This window comes from Geotrypetes seraphini, chromosome 3 (genome assembly GCF_902459505.1).
Source record: "Geotrypetes seraphini chromosome 3, aGeoSer1.1, whole genome shotgun sequence".
NCBI classification, from domain to species: Eukaryota; Metazoa; Chordata; class Amphibia; order Gymnophiona; family Dermophiidae; genus Geotrypetes; species Geotrypetes seraphini.
In genome coordinates this window covers 136,706,439-136,728,019 of record NC_047086.1, presented here as the reverse complement: position 1 = coordinate 136,728,019, position 21,581 = coordinate 136,706,439, and the positions used below count along the sequence as shown (strand labels likewise).

At 42.9% G+C, this 21,581-nt stretch overlaps 1 protein-coding gene across 11 annotated transcripts in view; it reads right to left on the bottom strand.

Annotated features, from left to right (window-relative positions):
- The window catches only part of DTNB (dystrobrevin beta), a 420,990-nt gene that overhangs the window by 389,965 nt on the left and 9,444 nt on the right, over window positions 1–21,581 (bottom strand). For 10 of the 11 annotated variants that reach the window (XR_004538818.1, XR_004538816.1, XR_004538817.1 and 7 more), the window contains exon 2: window positions 7,961–8,028. Coding sequence is in view for 8 of the 11 variants with exons in the window: in XM_033938256.1 (XP_033794147.1) it covers window positions 7,961–8,027 (67 nt within the window). In the remaining 3 variants the exon portion in view is untranslated. Of the gene's footprint in view, window positions 1–7,960; window positions 8,029–8,153; window positions 8,599–21,581 lie in introns of all 11 variants that reach the window. The other variant, XM_033938253.1, reaches the window with a different exon arrangement.

Below are 21,581 nucleotides of genomic sequence, written 5' to 3'. Positions count from 1 at the left end.
CTCCCACAATAGACAGCGCCGCTTAAACGCCCGCGCTGTAAGAGTGGAACAAGGCCGGCACGATTTCGGGAAATGTTCTGGACCAAGACACTGCAGGCAGCGTCGATGCGGGTCCGTCAGCGAAATCGCGCGCTGGCACTTGCTACACTTTTTAAAACCGGTGATTGGCCGGGACATAGGCCGAAAAAGCTCCGCCGCAAGATCGAAGACGCGGGGCCTGAGCCACATGGCCGACCCGGCCGGCTCGCCGGAAGAAAAATTTATTTTTTTTTTTTTAAAGGATAAAAACAAAGAAAATACACGATAAAGAGTAAAATAAACCCAAAATCGCGACAATTAGAAGGCAAAAAAATGGGAATTCAGACAGCGCAGAATTGAAGTAAAACTTCTCAGCTCCGCGGAAAGAAAAGAACTGAGGAGACACGCCCGGACCATCGGGCGGGAAGGCACTGGCGCATGCGCGGTGCAGGCATCTCGAAACTTCTGAGTTTCTTCAAGCAAGACATGCTTGTGAGACGTCCGTATCGGGGCTCTGTCGGATGACATCACCCACTAGTGAGAATACCTGCCTGCTTGTCCTGGGATAATGGGCTTCAAACATCAACCCAATCTGAGTATGTGCAAAGGAAATACAGTCCACAAACCAAGTGGATTCTCTTGATGACAGGAGACCTAAGTCTGTTAGGGTCATAGGACACAAAGAGCTGAGTAGTCATTCTGTGAGGCTTGGTATGATCTAAATAGTAAGCAAGAGAATGTTTACAGTCCAAGATGTGAAGAGCCACTTCACTAGGGTGAGAATGTGGCCTTGGAAAGAAGTCAGGTGGACTGACAGAGGTGGAATTCGGAGACAACTTTCAGGAGGTATTTTGGATGAGTGTGCAGTACAATCTTGTCATAGTAGAATCTTGAATAGGATGGATCCACTACAAGTGATCAAAGCTCACTGATCCGGCATGCTTGAAGAAGCAGGGAACTTTAGTGGAAAAAAAAAAAAAGCTAAAAATACAAAATGGCCGCCATCATGAAATTCATGCCAAAATTGCGATTTTTCACACTTCCCAAACTATAAAAATGGCTATTTTAGGATTTTTCAGGAGAGGGGAAACCCTCAAAACCCCACTTTCCAAACCTCCCTCAATGTCTTTCACAGGCTGTGAGCTTGTGAACACACTGCGACTTGAGAGAAGCTGTGCTGCAACCTGCTTTCAATTCTCTTGCAGTAGCTGAATGAGAAATTTCACTGCCACAATGCTGGGAATGGTTCTGGAAAGCTGATCTTCGGGCTGCCAGTCAAGCTCTATGTCTGACTACACCCCCACCCTTCCAGACCACCGGATATGCACAAGGGGCGGAGGCGTGACGTCACAGCCAGCACCCTACAAGACTCTGCTGAGCCTCCTAAGGGCGCCTAACAGCCTACACTCGACTTCTGATTAACAGGAGGTAAAACCACCTCAGGGACAGCCTGAGCTCCAGAGAAATTAGCTCCAGAGAAACTATGCAGTCTGGCTAACAGGTACCCATTGGGAGCGGCCTGTCAGCTACAGAACAAAGTCTGTGAATTCTCAAGCAGGAAGAGCTTCAAATTCACTCCAATTACTAAATGTGACGATCTTAAGGTGGCCAAACAGGTTAAAAAGTTGACGGCGAAAGCTAGAAGGATGCTAAAGTGCATAGGAAGAGGTATGGCTAATAGGAAATAGGAAGTATTGATTCCCCTGTATAAGACTCTGGTGAGACCTCATCTAGAATATTGTGTACAATTCTGGAGACTGCACCTTCAAAAAGATATAAAAAGGATGGAGTCAGTCCAGAGAAGTGCTACTAAAATGGTGTGTGGTCTTTGTCATAAGGCGTTTGGGGACAGACTTAAAGAATGATCTCAATATGCATACTTTGGAGGAAAGGCAGGAAAGGGGAGATATAATAGAAACGTTTAAATACCTATGTGGCATAAATGCACATGAGTTGAGTCTCTTTCATTTGAAAGGAAGTTCTGGAATGAGAGGGCATAGGATGAAGTTAAGAGGTAATAAGGCTCAGGAATAATCTAAGGAAACACTTTTTTATAGAAAAGGGTGGTATATGGATGGAACAGTCACCCAGAAGAGGTGGTGGAGACAGAGACTGTCTGAATTCAAGAAAGCGTGGGATAGGCACGTGGGATCTCTTAGAGGAAGAAATAGTGGCAAGATGGGCATAAGAACATAAGAATTGCCACTGCTGGGTCAGACCAGTGGTCTATCATGCTCAGCTGTCCACTCCCACGGCGGCCCGTAGGTCAAAAACCAATGCCCTGACTGAGTCTAACCTTACTTGCGTACGTTCTGGTTCAGCAGGAACTTGTCTATCTTTGTCTTGAATCCCTGGAGGGTGTTTTCCCCTATAACAGCCTCCGGAAGAGCGTTCCAGTTACCACTATCTGGGTGAAGAAGAACGTCCGTACGTTTCTAAGGAATCTATCCCCTTTCAACTTTAGAGTGCCCTCTCATTCTTCCTACCTTGGAGAGGGTGAAAAACCTGTCTTTATCTACTAAGTCTATACCCTTCATTATCTTGAATGTTTCAATCATGTCCCCTCTCAGTCTTCTCTTTTCAAGGGAGAAGAGGCCCAGTTTCTCTAATCTCTCACTGTACGGCAACTCCTCCAGCCCCTTAACTATTTTAGTCACTCTTCTCTGGACCCTTTCGAGTAGTACCGTGTCCTTCTTTAAATACAGCGACCAGTGCTGGACGCAGTATTCCAGGTGGGGGTGTACCATGGCCCGTTACAATGGCATGATAACCTTTTCCGATCTGTTCGTGATTCCCTTCTTAATCATTCCTAGCATTCTGTTAGACCTTTTCACCGCCACCGCACATTGCGCGGACAGCTTCATCAACTTGTCGACCAGTACTCCCAAGTCTCTCTCCTGGGGGGGTCTCGCCGAGTACTGCAGACTGGATGGGCCATTTGGCCTTTATCTGCCATCATCTTTCTATGAATTAAAATAATAAAATGGGGAGAGCAGAACAAACACTCCTGCAGGCATGCATGCAAAAGAAAAGAACTGAAGGTTGAGCTAGAGAGCCCAGTGTAGTACAACAGAGACAGAGTGAAAAATTTAGAGTGGATTCCTTCTGCAGCAGCATGAGGCTATAAGAAAATAACCCTACTGTCTAAAATGCATCACCTATTGCACTGGAAATATAATTCTGCTGGTCCTGTGCTTGCGAGGCTGGCAGGAAGGTATCTGCGCACATGTGGTGGGATGCTCACAAAGATTAAAGTCATTTATTATTTATTTTAAAAATTTATAGACCACTTAAATCTAAGCGGTTTACATAAGAACATACAGTACATATATATAGCTCAGGTTGTAACAATTTTTATTAACATGATGTTATAAAGTTACTACATCAGAATCAAAATCCTCCCTCATAATCTCTCTCATAATCTTATTGTACAAGATAGCCATATTAAATTCAATGTCCTCCGATCATGTATTACATGAAAGCATCCACAAATAATTGAGTTTTCACATACATACACATGCTGTTTGAGCATCTGCACCTGGGACTTCTTGTGCAGATAGGGAAACACATGGACTCCCAGTCTTTGTAACAATGGGCGCAGAGAGACAAGTCTCCCTCTTTGTTCTAGCAAGACTTCCTCCAACAATGTCAAGGGGTACCCACATGGGCTGGTGTCAGACTGCACTATAGGCTAAGGCCCTTGCCCATGCAAGCACCCTCAATAGCCCCCCAAATGCTCATGAAGCATGGCCCAAATCTATTTGTTGAGGTCTGCCATTGGTAAAGGCTGGGGCATTGGGATTGAAACAGCCGGCACAGTTGTCGATGTTAACTCGAGCACCAGATCTCTGCTAGCAGGAGACCTGCAAAAAGGCATCTCTTGAATAATGAGAGGTCTTCCCGACACCAATGCTTCTCAGGTTCCGCCCTGCACCAGGCATCAAGGCAGATTGGTGCATGTGCTTCTTGGCCTTCGCTCAGTGCACAGCATCAATGTCTCTCAATGCCAATTCTCCATGTCTCCTCAGTGTCGGGTCCATTGCTGATCAGTACCAATAGCCCTGCTCAGTCACCAGTATCAAAGCAAATGGAGGCCCACTCGATGCACAGCAACTACCGATGCTCAATACAGACCTCTGTTCCATGCAATCTGGTGATCCTGATGCCAGCACTAATAATATAATAATAATAATAATAATAACTTTATTTTTCTATACCGCCATAGTCAGGCGACTTCTAGGCGGTTTACATTATAAGAAGGCTGGACATTCAGCGAATAGCAAAAATCTTAATACAATACGGTGTCATAGATCGACTTACGATACAATATAGTGAGTCTAAATACAATAACATATAATACAGTCTAAATTCAATAGTATAGAATACAGTGAGTCTAAATACAATAGCATATAAAAGTCTAAATATAATACCGTACAAGGAGTCTTAATGTAGTACGATAGTCTGGATGGGAAACTTGCGTGTTAAATTGGAGATCTATGGGCAAAGAGTATCTGAGAGATTTAGGACATCCATCAGATGGAGTCCTAAGGGTAGAGGAGATCAGAAAAAGAGGGGCTTCTTGAGAAAGAGAAGGGCGTTTGTTGGGGAGGGGAGTCCTAGTGAGGGAGGGGGCTGTTTTAGTCAATGAATTTTGCGAATAGGGCGGTTTTGATCGATTTGCGGAATGCACTATAAGTCGTATTGGGTTCGTTTATGTGGTTTTTCAGCCAAATTTGTTGTCTGTTCGCTTGGAACTTAAAGGTTCTGTCCAAGAAGGATTTGTATCTGCAGCCTGTAATCTTTGGGTAAGCAAAGATGTTTTTATTTCTGGTCGTTCTAGTGGGGTTGTGTAGGCTGAAGTGAGTTTGTAGGTATGATGGTGCTAGTCCCCAGGCTTGCTTGAAACAGGTGCAAGCAAATTTGAAAAGAATTCTCGCTTCTATTGGAAGCCAATGCAGCTTTTTATAGTAGGGGCTGATGTGGTCGTTTTTTCTTAGACCGAAAATTAGGCGGACGGCGGTGTTTTGTATTAATTTCAGTTTTTTTACTGTCTTTTGTGGGATGCCCAGGTAGATGATATTGCAGTAGTCGAGGAGGGATAGGGTCAGTGCCTGTACCAGGAGCCTGAATGATGTAGGGTCGAAGTATTTTTTTATGGTTCTTAGTTTCCATAGCGTGTAAAAGCATTTTTTCACTAGTGAATTTGTGTGGTCGGTCATAGTTAGGTGAGTGTCAAGAGTGATACCCAGTATTTTTATGTTTTTGGAAATTGGGTATTCGTGGTTGTTTATTTTTAGCGATGTTCTCGTAATAGTGTCATTAGGACTAGCCAGGAAGACTTTTGTTTTTTCTGCGTTTAGTTTTAGTTTGAAATTAGTGGTCCATTTATTGATTTCGGTCATTGTGGTTGAGAGGTTATCTACAATTTCTTTTGTGATGTCGTTTAAGGGTATAAGGATGGATATGTCGTCCGCGTAAATGTAGTGTATTAAATTTAGTTTTTGTAGTAGGTGACCTAGGGAGGCGATATAGATATTAAAAAGAGTGGGTGATAGGGGGGAACCTTGAGGCACGCCTGATAGGTTTTTCCATGGTTTGGAGAAGTTTCCATTGCTGATTACCTGGTAGGATCTCTTTGTCAGGAATTCTTGGAACCATTTCTTTGCCTTTCCTGTAATTCCCATTGCTTCAAGGCACCATAGCATGATTTCGTGATCTACCAGGTCAAATGCGCTGCTGAGGTCTAATTGTAGGATCAGTGCGCTTTTGCCTTTGCTAAAGAGATCATAAAGGTGATTCAGTAAGGAGGCTAGGACAGTTTCTGTGTTGTATCCTTTTCTGAATCCTGATTGGTGTTCGCTAAGGAGGTTGAATTTGTCCAGGTAGTTGACTAGTTGGAGGTTGACCAATCCTTCCTGTATCTTTGTGAAGAGGGGAATGCTTGCTATGGGTCTGTAATTGGATGTAAGAGCCGAGGACGCTTTCTGGTCTTTGGGGATAGGTGTGATTAGTATGTGTCCCATTTTTTTATTTAATGTTCCGTTTGCAAGAGCAGATGTTAGCCATGCAAAGAGTTCCTTTTTAAATTCTAGAGGGGCAACTGACATGATTTTAGGGGGACATGCATCGAGTAGGCAGTTGGATTTGGTGTATTTGTTAAATAGATTTAGGAACTGCTGCCAGTTTGGGTGTTCGAGGTGGTCCCATATCATATCTACTCTGGTGTCTTGGTCATGAGGTTCCAGGAATTGAAGGGCATCTGTTGTGGATGTGGGTAGAGTTACATTTAATTCAGTGATTTTATTTTGGAAGTAGTTGGCTAGGGTTTGAGCCGATGGAGTGGGCTCAGTGTCCTTTTTTAATATTTGTGTTGTGTCGGTTATAGTTTTTACTAGTTTGCTGTTTACTTTTGAAGTACCAATTTTTTTTGCATAATGTTTAGTGCGTTTTTCTTTGATCATGTTTTTGTATATTATCATTTTTTGTTTCCAGTTTGACTTGTCTGACTCGTTGTTTGTTTTTTGCCAGATTCTCTCTAATTTTCTTAGTTCCTGTTTGGTGGTTAGGAGTTCACTGTCAAACCATTCATTTGGTGGTCTATTTTTCTTTTTGTATGTTTTATATGGTGCTATTTGGTCTAAGAGTTCTTTGCTGTAAGTTTCCCATTTTGTGGGGAAGTCATGAGTTTCATTGATTATGGGCTGTAACTCGTAGTGGGTCCAAAATTCGGTTTGGTTGATGATGCCTCGGCTGGTAATTTTGTTCGTGTTGGTGTTTTTGTTTTTTTGTTGTGTATTCTTTTTTAGCCAGTGTAGATTGAACTTGCCAATGTAGTGGTCTGACCAGATACATTTTTCCCAGATAGATTTGAATGAAGAGAGATTCTATACTCAAATTATATGAAGAGGATCCCTTCCTAACCAGCAGATGGAAGTAAAGATACTGAATCAAACCAATAATATCATCAATATAATATTAATGCCATCAATGATTCAGACCTGGCTCCAAAAATGTTCTGTTTCTGAGCCTCTCTGGATTTTTATATCCTTGACAATGGTTTAAGATAATTATGTTCTTGTCCCAAACACTGAATGCACAAGGAATGGGTATTAGAAGCAGAGATAGCCCAACTTCACCGGGTGCAACATTTGAAGCCACTAGGTACCTCTGATGACATGGAAGGAAAACAGCTGTGGCTAAATCAAAAATAGTGAAAAAAAGGAAAGCCTGTGAGCCATCAAAAAAAAAATTAAAAACTTACAAAAGTGGAGAAAAAAAAAAAAAACTAAAACTGTAAAGGAAAGGAAGAAAAAGTAACCTGAAGGTGAAATATGAGAAAAATTTCCCTCAGGGAAGGTACCACACAACAAAAACTATTAAAGTTATGAAAATGAGGCTGAGAGGAGGTGCAAATAACACATCATCCTCTCACCACAGATAAGAAAAGACTGCTGGTGAGAAGGCACCTGCACATGCATGGTGGGAAGCTCACTTCAAGATTTAAAGACATGCTTTTTGAGCGTCCATATCTGGGGCTCCGTGAATACGTAGATGTAGTTGCTTGTCCTCAGAAAGTGGCAAAGAGCTCGGCAACAAGACTATGTAAATATGTCTGACAGCAATTTAGCCACAGACCAGATAGACTTTGTTCAAAACAGGCAGGCCCTGGAGTGTTAGAAGGTCATGGCAGCCATGGGTTAAAGCACCATGGTGAGCACCCAGAACTTATGATCAGTCTAGATGCCCAAAAAACCTTTGATTGTGTGCACTGGGATTATTTAAACATCTGAATAAGTATGGGCTCATTCGTAGAAATGATTAAATTTATATCAATATTGAACAGGTAACCAGTGATATCAAATGAGCAAAGGAGAGACACCAGATTCTTTAAGCAACTGCTTCTCATCTCTATAAACCCTGCACTCAATTCCAAAATACTTACTCATCTCCATAAACAGCTGTCGTTTCTCAACCATAATCGTCCTCCTTTTCCCGCTCTCATCTATCATTCTAACAAAATCCAAAAGGAAAAAGAAAGCATGAGGTATTTTCAAAGATGTATCAAACAAATGCAAACATTCCAAGTGCTATACAACCTTCTGCTGACTAGGGCAAATGGTGAGATTTATTCATACCTGTGTTGATTTCCTTTCTTTGAATCCTGCCAAATGAGTCCAGACAAACAGGCTGTCTCCCTTCCTAACCATCAATATAAACATCAATATAGTGGGTAACTGAGAAAATGTTCATACCAATACAACAAGAGAATTGTAGCAACGGGAGTTCAGATTTTGACCTCAGAGTTTGAAGTACTCATCCGGTCTGTCATTCGTCATTAATCCCTGCTGATATTCTCGTATTTTCAACATTTTATATACTTTTTGTAATATTTTTTGTTTTATATTTTATCACTTATGTTGTCAATAGAATAATGTTTCAATAGTATAATGTTTAGACCACTTAGCTTCTTTTACGAATATGCATTCTGTGATCTACTGGTTCACAAGTGCTGTCCCAGCATTAGAGTAAATGTTCCCCCATGCCAACGCGTTTCGCTTAACTTTATCAAGGCTGGGGAGTCTGCGGGAACATAAAGCACAAAGAAAACCCATTAATGTACAGTAGTACTTGCTTAGTGCAAGACATTAAAAAGTCAATTAGCACAACTTACCTTACATTTTCTCAGTTACCCACTATACTGATGTTTATATTGATGCTTAGATTTGAATGAAGAGAGATTCTATACTCAAATTATATGAAGAGGATCCCTTCCTAACCAGCAGATGGAAGTAAAGATACTGAATCAAACCAGTAATATCATCAATATAAGGGCTGGTAAACTCAGGGCTCCTTTTACAAAGTGGTGCTGCTGAATGCAAAGAAGTCCATGGAAATTGAATAGACTTTTTCACATTCAGTGTACCACTTTGCAATCAGCAGCACCGCTTTGTAAAATAAGCCCCAAGAATGCTATTGCAAAAGCAGATAACAAAATACCATACTGAATCCTATGGGGAACCACTACAGAAACCAAAAGCAGAACATCCTGTTACAAATCTATAAACTATTCATAACACAAGGTTGTTTGGGGTTGTTGGGTTGTGGAAGGATTGTGGGGGGTAGCAGGGGGAACTTGTAAAGCTGGGAAACTGGATGTCTGGCTAGCGGATGCATTCGGTGTGGGCGGGTATGGGATGGTGCACGTGTGAGGGAGGAGCTCAAACTGTAGCTGAATGATGCAAGGTTTCACATTGGAGTTCGTCACCCAGGGGGAGGATCTGGATGTCATCGTTGGGGATGTGTTGAGGCCCTTAGCTTGGTGTGCAGCGGCAGCTGGAAGTGCGAGTGGAGTGCTGGAAGTTACCGGGGGGGAGTGGAGGACAAAGATGAAGGGTTGTATCCGTAGAAGTTTCATCAGCCAGAAGCCCGAGGTCATAATGCCATTGTACAGAACCATGGTAAGACCTCATCTGGAATACTGCGACCAATACTGGAGGCCATATTACCATAAAGATGTACTGAGAGTCAAGTCAGTTCAACGAATGGCCACAAGGATGGTCTCGGGGCTCAAGGATCTCTCGTATGAGGAGAGGCTGAATAAATTGCGGCTATACTCTCTCGAAGAACGTATGGAGAGGGGAGACATGATTGAGACGTTTAAATATATCACCAGTCGTATCGAGGTGGACGATGATATTTTCTTTCTTAAAAGGACCCTCGGCCACAAGAGGGCATCCGCTGAAAATCAGGGGCGGGAAATTTCATGGCGACACCAGGAAGTATTTCTTCACCGAAAGAGTGGTTGATCATTGGAATGAGCTTCCAGTGCAGGTGATCGAGGCCAGCAGCATGCCAGATTTTAAGAGTAAATGGGATACCCTTGTGGGATCTCCAAGAGGGTAGAGTTAGGGGGGTGGGTCATTACAGTGGGCAAACTTGATGGGCTATGGCCCTTTTCTGCCATCATTGTGGTGCCTTTGTGTCGCTCTGTGGTGCAGCTGCACCTCGAATGCTGTGTGCAGTTTCTCGAAAGGGATGTGGCAGGGCTGAGAGGTGCAGAGATGGGTAAAGGGGGAGGTGGAGAGGATGGGACAACTTCCCTGTGAGGAGGGGCTTGAGCTGCTGGGGCTCTTTGGCTTGGAAGGAGGACAGCTCAGGGAAAACGCATTGAAGGTCTGCAGAATTCTGGGTGGAGTGGAGGGGGTGGATGTGGGTTGATTGTTTGCTCTTTCCATGGATGCTAGGACAGGGGGGCAAACAGCGAATCTACTGGGTGGTGGATTTAGAACAGATTGGAGGTAATATTTCTTCACTTAATGTGTAATTAAACTCTGGAATTTATTACCAGAGAATGTGGTGAATCAGTTACCTTAGCAGGGTTTAAAAAATTTCCTTAAACAAAAATCCATAAGCCATTAGTGAGCTGGAAATCCACTGCTTATTCCTAGGATAAGCAGCATAAAATTTGTTTTACTCTAGTCTTTAATTTATGGATCACACTATACCTACAGAGGTTCAAGGTGATTTACAGAACAAGAGAACCCATGTAGAACACAGGGAATTTACAATGGTGAGTTGTGTCAATTACAATGCAAAAGAAATACATATAGTAGCAACAAGATTATACATTTCAGTCAGTTATTAAGCACAATCAGGGGACAATGTAAGCAACCAAGGAAACACAAGTAGTAGTTAAACATTATAAATTTCAATCGTAGTTGAGAACAATCGGGAGGCAACACACAGAGTCTTAAGACGAGCAATATTACTGTACTTTAGTAGAGTTTTTGCAGAGATCATAGTTACAGTCAAAGTTAGTCATTGGTTTGTGCTATTGGTCGATATGGTGATCTGTGGAGAATAAACACTTTTGAATTGGTTTTTGTAAACTGAGTCCATGGGAATCCTAGGCATTAAAGTCTAGTTATTGGGTTTAGGTTTGGTGAGTCTAAAGTATCTGTTACTGATGGGGTTTGGATATGTTGTGGTATAAGTAAGTTTTTAGATTTCTCCTAAAGTTTAGGTAATTGGATTCTTTCCTGGTGTTTGGTGGCAGATTATTCCAGATTTTAATGGCAATATAAGTGAAAAAGGAGTTGAAAGTTATTTTATATTTCATTGGAGTATTGGCTATACTTGTTGAAGTAAAGTGGAGTTCAGAAAAGATATGAATGCCTCCGAAGAGTTGGTATTGCATATAAGAAGCAGGAGGTTTTGAATGCAATTCAGGAAGACATCGGAAGTAGTCCTATATCTTTCAAATTTCTTGAGCCTGAATATCAACCTGATTTCCGTGTTTTCAATCAGTTGTAATTGTAGCTGTCTAATGTTTATTCCAGCATATGAATTACACAGTCAAGTTGCAATAGAATAAGCATTTGGACCATAATAGCAAAGTGATGGTCAAAAAAGAGAGGTCTGATCAGCCAAAGATGTTTCATGCTGCAACTTTTCTTCCACAGGTTAGATACTTGTGATGAATAGGAAAGTTTAGAGTCAAGAAAGACACCCAGAACATTTGATGTTTTGTGCACCATGAGATTGGTTCCAGATTGTAGAGTTGGGGAATTGGGAATAGTTTGATGGGATGTGTGGAACCGGAGCAGTTTGGACTTGGTGGTATTTAACTTGACTTTGTTTTTCGCTGCCCAAATGGTTATTTTGGTTATCCCTTTCGAGATTTTTTCTGGGGTGTTTGAGAATGCAGGGTCCAATTGTATAAGTAGGAAAATATCATCTGCATAGGTGACTAGCTGCTCTCTTTTCAAATCCGAGCAATCTTATGAATAGGTTAAATAGGATGAGGGATAAGGGGAAGCCTTGAGGAACACCATAGATTGACTTCCAGCTTTTAGAGCAGCTTTTGTCTTTGTTCACTAAATATTCCATTTGTCATGAAGGACTGGAATACAGGGTCTCCAATGTCACCGAGTCAACATTAGAAGGTCGTGATGTGGCAGAGATATTGAATTGGAGTAAGATTGCCTGCTGTCCTTTGCTGAATGCTTGTTTAAGTGATTGTCAAAGTGAGAAGTAGCAGTTCAGTGCTGTGTTGTGCCCTGAATCCATATTGTGTTGAATGCAGGCAGGATGTTTGTCAATATATGCATTAAGTTGCTTGCATATTAGGGTTTCCAGTAATTTCATTAGTAGGGGTATTCCTGCAATCGGTCTATAGCTGGAAAGTGTGGACAAGTCTGCTCCTTGGGTCTTAGATATTGGAGTCAAGTTATGTGTCCCATTTGGCACAGCATGTGGCCATTGTACAGTAGGACATTAAGAAAGATAGCTTGCCATAGGGCGATAGTATTAGGTGCCTCAGCCAGTAATTTGCTTGGGAATTTATCCAATATGTTACTATGTGTGGAGAGGTGTTTTTTTTTTTTAAGGTGAGAAGCAACAACCTTTGCTTTAGAGTGGTGAATTTATTCCAGGTACAATCAGGACAGGATGTCTCAAATTTGATTGTCTCGGATTTGCTTAGGAGGTTGTAGTTGTTGGAATCTGTGGATTAGTTTATGTCCTCTTATACTTCTTTTTGTCTAAGAATAAATCAGCTAGATCCTGAGCGCTAGGTTGAGTTGTGGTGAGAGATAGACCAGGGGCTGGAGGTTCTGTTAAGATATGCATTATAGAGAAATGTTTCTTGGAATCAAAGGTTTTGTTGTTTATTTCTGCAGCATAGTAAGCCTTTTTTTTTTTTTTTTTTTTTTTGCTACAGCATCATGGAATTTATGTGTGTTGATTGTTATCTTCCATATAGATCTATGATTCAGCAGCTGACTTTTTTCATTGTCTTTCTAGTTGTCGGCAAGCCTGGTTTTCAGCTTTTAACCCTTTCAGGACCAAGGGACATATTTGTCCCATAACTTTAAAATCCTATAAATTTTGATTGGGATAGTCTACAGTTCTAAATTTGATATGTACGGATTCCATATGATGCTGCCTTTATGTAAACAAACTGGTTCCGACATTCATTCATTAGCGTCGTTGCCAGATTGACGAGAAGATTCACTTGCCACACTGTCCATAAGCCAGAAGTGTGAGTTTTTAAAAAAAAAATAATGATATTTCACAAAAAAAATCAATGTTTTGGCATCTGCAAGCCCTTTTTACCATAAAAATGTTGTCAAAACCACAAAAATTGGCCTACGATCCTTATGGTCCTGAAAGGGTTAAGGTTTCAGTATACCAAGATGCAATATATCATAGGTGCAATAGAGTCAGCATTATGAGTTATAATGGTGTTCCAGTGATCAAACATTTCAGTAGCGTTTCCTAAAGTCTGGTTTATATGGTCATTTACTTTAGACCAGAACAGAGTGGAATCGATTTTGCCTCTGAAGGATATTTTTTAATGCATTGTGATGGTTCTTATTGTATGTATTACTGATCTTGTTTCTTTTATGTAAACCGCCCATAACTTATGTTTGGACGGTATACAAAAATAAAGTTTATTATTATTATTTGTTTTCTTGTGTTGTATTTGGAAATGCTACCCATGTAGAGGTTAATGGAGTAGGATAGAAGGTAGTACTCTGACTAGGGAACAGATGACTAGTTCAAGTTTCAAGTTTTATTTCACATTTGATGAATCGCCTATTTCGAAATTCTAGGCGATGTACATAATAATATAATATAGAAACTTTAACCTAATTACAATAAAATCAATTAAGACTCACATGAAAGTTAGGGAAGGAGGGTAAAGTTACAATGGGGGAGAAGAAAAAAAACAAAAAACCAGGAAAGAACGAAAGGTAGGGTAAAATTTTCAAAGTTTTTCTTGCATAAAAATTGATTAAAGGCGTCCTTTAGTTAAATTATAAATCAAAGGCGTCCTTAAATAAATAAGATTTTAAAAGCTTTTTAAATGTTAGGATATCACTTTCGATTCTGATGTAATGGGGAAGGGAGTTCCACCATTGTGGCCCTGCAACAGTAAACATCTCAGCTCTTCTTGTTCCGATGACTTTTAATGATGGCACAGTTAATAAATTTTGATTAGTGGTGAATATTATTATGTTGAGGATAGGTTGCAATGAAGTCAAGCATATGGCCTTTTTCAAGTGTAGAACCTGAACATGCCAAGGTTAACCAAGAAAGGAGGAGGCCTCACCCTGCTTTACAAGAGCTCCTTCCACATAACCTAGAGAGAAGGCTTCCGTGTCAGCTGCTGATAGCGTGGAAGAGCTGCCTTCAGCCTGAAGGGAAAGGCCATTAAGACATTGCACAGGTTGAGGTTGGGTGGGAAGGGAGGGAAAGAGATGTTGCATAGGCTAGGGCAGGGGTCGGCAACCTTCAACTTGTGAGCCACATGCGGCTCTTCTGCCATGAGACTGTGGCTCTCCAGGCCCCAACCCTTTAATTTCCCTCCCAACCCCACAATTCCCCCCCCCAGGCCTACTGAGGTACCTGGTGGTCCAGCGGGGGGAATCTTTGTGGCAGGAGAGTGGCCCTCTCGCTCCTGCCCCCTCGCAGCTGCCTTCTAAAATGGCTGCCACGACATCTCATGGTACTACAGTAAATAGTGCGAGCAGGCACGAAAGGTCGTGGTATTCATTTTAGAAGGTAGTTGTGTAGAGGCAGAAACGAGAGAGCCACGCTCCTGCCATGAAGACCCTGCTGGATCACCAGGTACCATGGTAGGCCCGGGGGGAGGGGGATTCATGGGGTTGGGAGGGTGATTAAACGGTCAGAGCCGGCAGAGTGGAGAGAACTTTGGCTATGAGGAGAGGGACAGGAGAGAAGGAAGAGAGTTGCAGAGAACTACAAAGGGTTGGAAGGAAGAAAGAGAGAACTTGGTGAGGGAAGAGAGTAAGAGAGACCTGGATCATCTCAAACTCCTTTCTCTACCCATTGTGGCTTTTTGAAAATCTTGGGTCAAATTTTTAGAATAAATTTGCTCTTTGCTTTTTTTAAAAAGGTTGCCAACCCCCAGGCTAGGGGATGAGAAGGGATTGAAAGAGATGCTGCTGGTGGGGGAGGGAAGAGAAAGGGAGAATGGTTAGACATGGATGCATGGAACAGGGTGTGGAAAGAGATGGTGCACATGGGGAAAGGAAGAAAGAGGGAGAATTGCTGAACATGGTGGAAAGAAGGGAGAAATATTAGATGCTGTAGTGGGGAGAGAAGGGTGGGACAGATGGAAAGGGATGCAAGAGGGGAAAATGTTGGACATGGTGATGGAGGGAATGGAGGGAAAAACATGGCAGGTGCTGGAGAAGGGTGACAAAAGGAGAAATATTGGGCATGGGGCTGGTGGGGAGGAGCATAAGATACTGCCCAAGGGCCAGGAGATGAGGGAGAAATGTTGGACATGGCTGTAGAGAGTGTGAGAGAGATGTACCCTGGAACCCTCTCTCTCTTTTCCCTCTCCATTTGCAGAAAGAGAGTTAGAGAGATGGTGGACAGGGAGAGAAAGGGAGACATGTTGCACATGGGGTTGGAAGAGAGAGGAAGAAATGCTGTGCAGGATTGGGAAAGGAAAAAGAGAGAGATGGATCCAGAGGCAGAAGAGAGTGGGGCTGTTGTACAGTGGGAGGGAGGGAAGAAAGAGGGAGAAATGCTGGACCATGGTTGGAGGAAACAATGGTCAGCAACCGCTTGAAGAAGAATTTGCAGAAGCCAGGAAAGCAGAAAATAGAGAAACTGAAACTAACGATGGAAAAATAAATCTCCAAACAACAAAAAAAGAATTTATAGATTTAACTACGTTAGCTTTGGGCAATGTATATAGCAGATGGCTTTGTATTGTGTTCAACAGAAAAGGAAATGCATTTCTGTTTTTATTTCTCAAGTATTGAAGTAAATTCCTATAACTGGTGGGGATCCCCAGCACCGCCAGTTGAAGACCTCCTCCAAAAGTGGCCAGAATTCTCTTCTACTAAGTACAGCAGTCATTGGCAGAATCCTTGAGCCACTGAGGTGTCAACAATTGTGGCTTAGGGACACTGCTGCCGCCTGCCAAGCTTGGTAAAAGGGATTTGGGGCACCTTCAGAGGAAGACTTCAGTTGACATAACTTGAGGGTCCTCGTCAGCTGGAGCATTTATATTTACATTAGAGGCTCTGGCAGAGACCCATTTACAAAGTACGTATTCTTCCCATTTAATATTTCAAAATTAATAAAATTATCTTTGCTCATTGTAAATGGGTCTCTAATTCAGTAGCATAATTAATTGAAATAACTACTTCTGAAGTAGATGGGGACGGGTGGGGATGAAAGATTACTTAGAGGGATGGGTGGGGATGGATTTGATTCCAGTGGGGATGGGTGGGAACAGGTATGATTTCTGTCCCTGCACAACTCTCTAGGCCAGGGAAGTAGAGTTTGCAGGGAGTTCTTCTGAGGTGACCAGTAAGCATAGTTACTTCCCGTAATAGGTGTTATCCAGGGACAGCAGGCAGCTATTCTCACATATGGGTAACGTCATCCACAGAGCCTGGATGCGGATAGCCTCGCAAGCAGACTTGCTTATAGAAACGTAAAAGTTTTGAGTCAGACACACCACGCATACGCGAGTGCCTTCCCGCCCAGCGCAGAGCGAGTCTCCTCAGTTCAGCTAGCTAGCAGAGAAGCCAACCAAGGTAGGTGAGTCTCCTCAGTTCAGCTAGCTAGCAGAGAAGTCAACCAAGGTAGGTGGGTGGGTTGTGAGAATAGCTGCCTGCTGTCCCTGGATAACACCGGTGTAAGTAACTGTGCTTTATCCCAGGACAAGCAGGCAGCCTATTCTCACATATGGGTGATCTCCAAGCTAACCAGAATAGGATGGTGGGAGCGTTGGCAACTTAGGAGAATAAATTTTGTAATACCCTCTGGCCAAAATGGCCATCCTGTCTGGAGAAAACATCCAGACAATAGTGAGAGGTGAAAAGTATGAACCGAGGACCAGGTAGCAGCTTTGCAAATTTCCTCAATAGGTGTATATCTGAGGAAAGCTACTGAAGCTGCCATTACTCTGACTTTGTGGGCTGTGACTCGACTCTGTAGTTGTAATTCAGCATGGGCATAGCAGAAAGAGATACAAGCAGCCATCCTGTTGCAGATGGCACGCTTAGAGATTGGATGTCCCAACATGTTTGGATCGAAGGATACAAAAAGTTGAGGAGCAATTCTGTGTGGTTTGGTGCGTTCCAAGTAGAAGGCCAAAGCACGTTTACAGTCTGAAGAGCTGATTCTCCAAAGTGAGAATGAGGTCTTGGAAAAAACACTGGAAGAACAAGTACTTAGCTTTCAGCTTCATACTATTTCCCCGAACGTTCGGGGAAATAGTATGAAGCTGAAAGCTAAGTACTTTTAAAAAATTAAAAAATCTAAATAATTAAGTTAAAAAATTGAAAATAAGGAGGAGGAGGTACCACGGGGCAAATGAAGAATTTACCCATTCAAACTATGTTGTTTGGAGGGCTGTCTGATACCCCTAAGGACCTCTGTTAATCTCCTAGCTGATAAGATTTAAAAAGCTAAGTATCTGTTACGGCATTTGAACTGATTCTGAAATAAGAGTTTGAATTCTTGATGAGCCAGTCGTCTAGGTAGGGAAATACCTGAAGACCATGGTTCCTGAGAGCTGCTGCTATCACCACCAGGCACTTGGTGAACACTCTGGGAGATGAAGCCAGGCCAAAGGGTAGCACTCTATATTGGTAATGCAGATTCACCACCAGAAATCTGAGATCCTGATGGTAGGCCGGATGAATGGGAATACGTGTATATGCCTCCTTGAGATCCAGAGAACATAACCAATCGTTCTGATCTAGAAGGGGGTATAGGGACGCCAGGGATAACATTTAAAATTTTTCTTTGACCAAAAATTTGTTGAGAGCCCTGAGATCCAGAATGGGTCGCAGATCACCCATTTCTTTGGAACTAGGAAGTAACGGAAGTAAAAACCCCTGTTCCATAGCAACTGGCTCGATGGCACGGAGATGAAGCAGAGCTTGAGCTTCCTGAAGAAGGGCGGTCTGGGATGGACTGGAAGGATACTTTCTTGGAGGAAGCTCTGGTGGAACCTGAGTGAAATGAAGAGAGTATCCTTCTCTGATGATTGACAGCACCCAGAGGTCGGATGTAATGGTCTCCCATCGGTGATAAAAAAAGATGGAGACGACCTTCTATGGGGGGGAAGAGAGGACAGAGACAGAATGATGAAGGTTATGCTCTGTTTTAAACAGTCAAAAAGGTTGCGTAGCCTTAGGTGCAGCAGAAGGCTGAGGTTTATGTTGCTTCTGTTTCTTGGGAGGCACTCGATTGTAGGGAGCTGTCCTTGATGCATAAAGCCTCTGGAAAATTGGAGGAGTGTGTGAAGGCTTTACAGGAGCTGGCTTAGGCTTTGGTCTGACAATAGAAGCAAAAGACTTTTCATGTTCAGACAATTTCTTTGTGGCTGCCTCGATAGATTCATCAAAGAGGTCATTGCTTGCACAAGCAGTCCTGAAGATTAGGGTCCATGTCAATGGTGCGAAGCCAGGCCAGGTGGCGCATTGCTACAGAAAAAGCAGTGGCTCTGGCTGACAATTCAAAGGCATCATAAGAAGACTGGAGAAGATGTAATCTGAGTTGTGACAGAGTAGCAATGACTTCTTGGAATTCGAAGTGCTTTTGTGTATCCAAATAGTTGAGAAATTTGGGAAGAAGATCAATGAGGAACTTGAGATAAGTAACAAAATTAAAATTATAATTAAGGACTTTGGAGGACATCATAGCATTTTCATAAAGGCGACATCCTAACTTGTCCATAGTTTTTTCCTTCCCTTCCAGGAGGAACGGTAGCATAAACTCTGGAAGGATGGGATCTTTTTAAGGAGGAATCCACAAGCAGGGATTGGTGAGACAACTGCGAATTCTCAAATCCTTTGCAATGCAGAGTTCTATACCTGGAGTTCAATTTGCCTGGAACAGCAGGAATGGTATAAGGAGTCTCCAGGCAGCGTGTGAAAGTCTGAGACAAAAGCTTATGAAGAGGAAGCTTAAGTGACTCTGCAGGAGGTTGAGGAAGATGCATGACCTCAAGATACACCTTAAGAATATTTAGAACCAGCATCTAATTGAAGTTCCAGGTCATCAGCCATCTGGCGAAGAAATGAAGAGAAAGACAGCTGATCCGCCAAGGCCTTGCCTCGAGAGGGACTCGATGACCTCGAGGCGGCCTGGGTCAGAGGTGAAGCCTTACTGGGGAAATGATCATCAAAAGAATATGGAGACTTGGACAAGGCAATAGAAGCAGCCGAGTCCTCGAGGTCTGGAAGCGGAGACCTCGATCGAGGAGTTGGTGGTCTGGAAGAGCTGGAAGGCGTGGAATGAGGCTTAGATGAAGAAGGACACTCTTTGGAAGAAGAGCTATGCCTGGAGGTGTGCCTCGATGAAGGACTCAATCGACGACGAGAGTGATGCGTATAAGCAGTCTCGAGGATCAAGGAGACTTCACCCTAGAGATGGAAATAGGCAATGCTACCAGTGAATGGATAGGGCTAGAAGCTGTAGATCGAAACTCAGGTTTGATGGAAGAATCTCGAAGCACTCCCAAAGATTCTGCTCCTTGTATGGAGTGTGAGGATTCCTGTCGAGGCACTCGCAAAGAATCTGCTCCTTGCCTAGAGTGCATAGATGCCAGACCAGACACTCGCAAAGCCCTGCATAGAGTGTAAAGGTTTAGCTCGAGGTAAAGGGAGAGGCTCAACCTCGCAGGAGTCTGCAGATTGCCCAGGCTGGATTAGAGAAGACAGCTTCGGTCCCATTTTGGTCAGTAACTGAACAAATTGCTTCTCTAACATGGTCTGGAAGGAAGCTGGCAAAGATGGATCTGCATCTGAAACCGGACCACTTGCTACAGCTATAGGCTACAGCTATAGGCTATAGCAGTGGAAATGTGCTTCGACTTATTAGTCTTGGAAACCACTGCCGGAACTTTCTGCTGAGCTATCTGACCTGAGGATTCAGGGGAAGATATAGCAAGAGAAAGGTCTGATGAGGCTCGAAGTCAGAGTCGTGGAAGCGGGAGGACACTCGGTAGAAGGTGGAACCGAGGCCACGCTCGAAGTTGAGGGTGTGACTGAAGAGTCCATCTCGAAAAGTTTCTCCACTAAAATCCGACGACATTTAAGGGCTCAAGGTTGAAGAGTAGCACAGCGCTTGCACGACTTCAGATGATGGTCCAGCCCAATGCACTTGAGGAACCAACGGTGTGGGTCCATGAGGGAAATCACACGCTGGCACTGGCTATACTTCTTGAAGCCCATTGCTGGCCGGGACATAGGAGGAAAGATAGCCGCAGCGAAGTCGAAGCCCGCAGGCTGCAGCCTAGTGGCCTGGCCCACCAGTCGAACAGAGAAAAAGAAAAAAAAAGTCTTTTTTTTTTAAAAAAATTGTAAAGAAAGAAATTAACACAGCGATTCGTGAAGAAAATAAACACAAACCGCGGTGAGAGAAGGCACGAAGTAACAAAGTTAAACGCAGAGTGTCAAAGACGAACTTCTCAGCTCTGCGGAAAACTGAGAAGACTCGCCCTGCACTGGGCGTGAAGGCACTCGCGCATGCGCAGTGCGGCTGACTTGAAACGTCTACGTATCTACAAGGAAGTCTGCATCTGGGCTCCGTGGATGATGTCACCCATATGTGAGAATAGGCTGCCTGCTTGTCCTGGGATAAAGACAGCAATGCAACCTGGAGGACTCGCATGTGTGCCCTTGCCCAGAGCACCACTTCTACTGTGGCTGCCATGGACCCCAGGACTTGTAGGTAATGCCATGCAGTAGGCTCGGGCTTGGCTAACAAGGCTGTATGAAGGGGTGCTGAAACGTTCTCAGCCCAACTAAAAAGGGAATGATTTGGAGCCATGAAACTTGTTATTCCGTATATTCACCCTTACGTTCACCACACTTGGAACATTGTGTCTGAAGTTTTTGTAACCTGAGGGAGAATCAGGAATAAGACCTTCATGAAAATGTAGGTGAAGACCCCTATGAGACCCCAAAAATTATATTTTTAAGAGAGACACTGTGCTTATGAATTCAAGTTTCTGAACAATCATATCTCTCCCTGTCAGCAAGAAACAAGAAGCCTATGTAAAAGATTCAACTTTGCTCTAGTAACTGGGAATATCTGCTGACAGCGTTGGATATTTCGGGACTTTTTCAGGAATACAAACCCAAACAAAATGTCCTACCAAAAAGTTATCTGAACTGCTAATGAAGGATAATAAAGCTCAGGAAGGAGGGGCCTAATCGCAGAAATTATTGAACTTAGTATTAAGAATGCATTGTCAGGGAAATAGAGAGGTCAGATTTGACAGTGGGTTATATCATGCTTCAATATGGCTCCGAGATAAGTATGCAGACTATACAATCAATAGATATGTTAGATGTGTCAAACCAATAGAAAGGAAGTATGTAATCTGTAACTAGGTAGTACTCTAGACTACTGAACTAAACGTATATAAGTAGCATACCGTATGACTTAACTTTAGGATGGATCCATAATAGTAGTGGCCACTCTGTATGTTATCCATTGGCTCAATGTGCTGTACTTTGTTGTTCCATGAAAACTGACTTTTGTCTATATATACA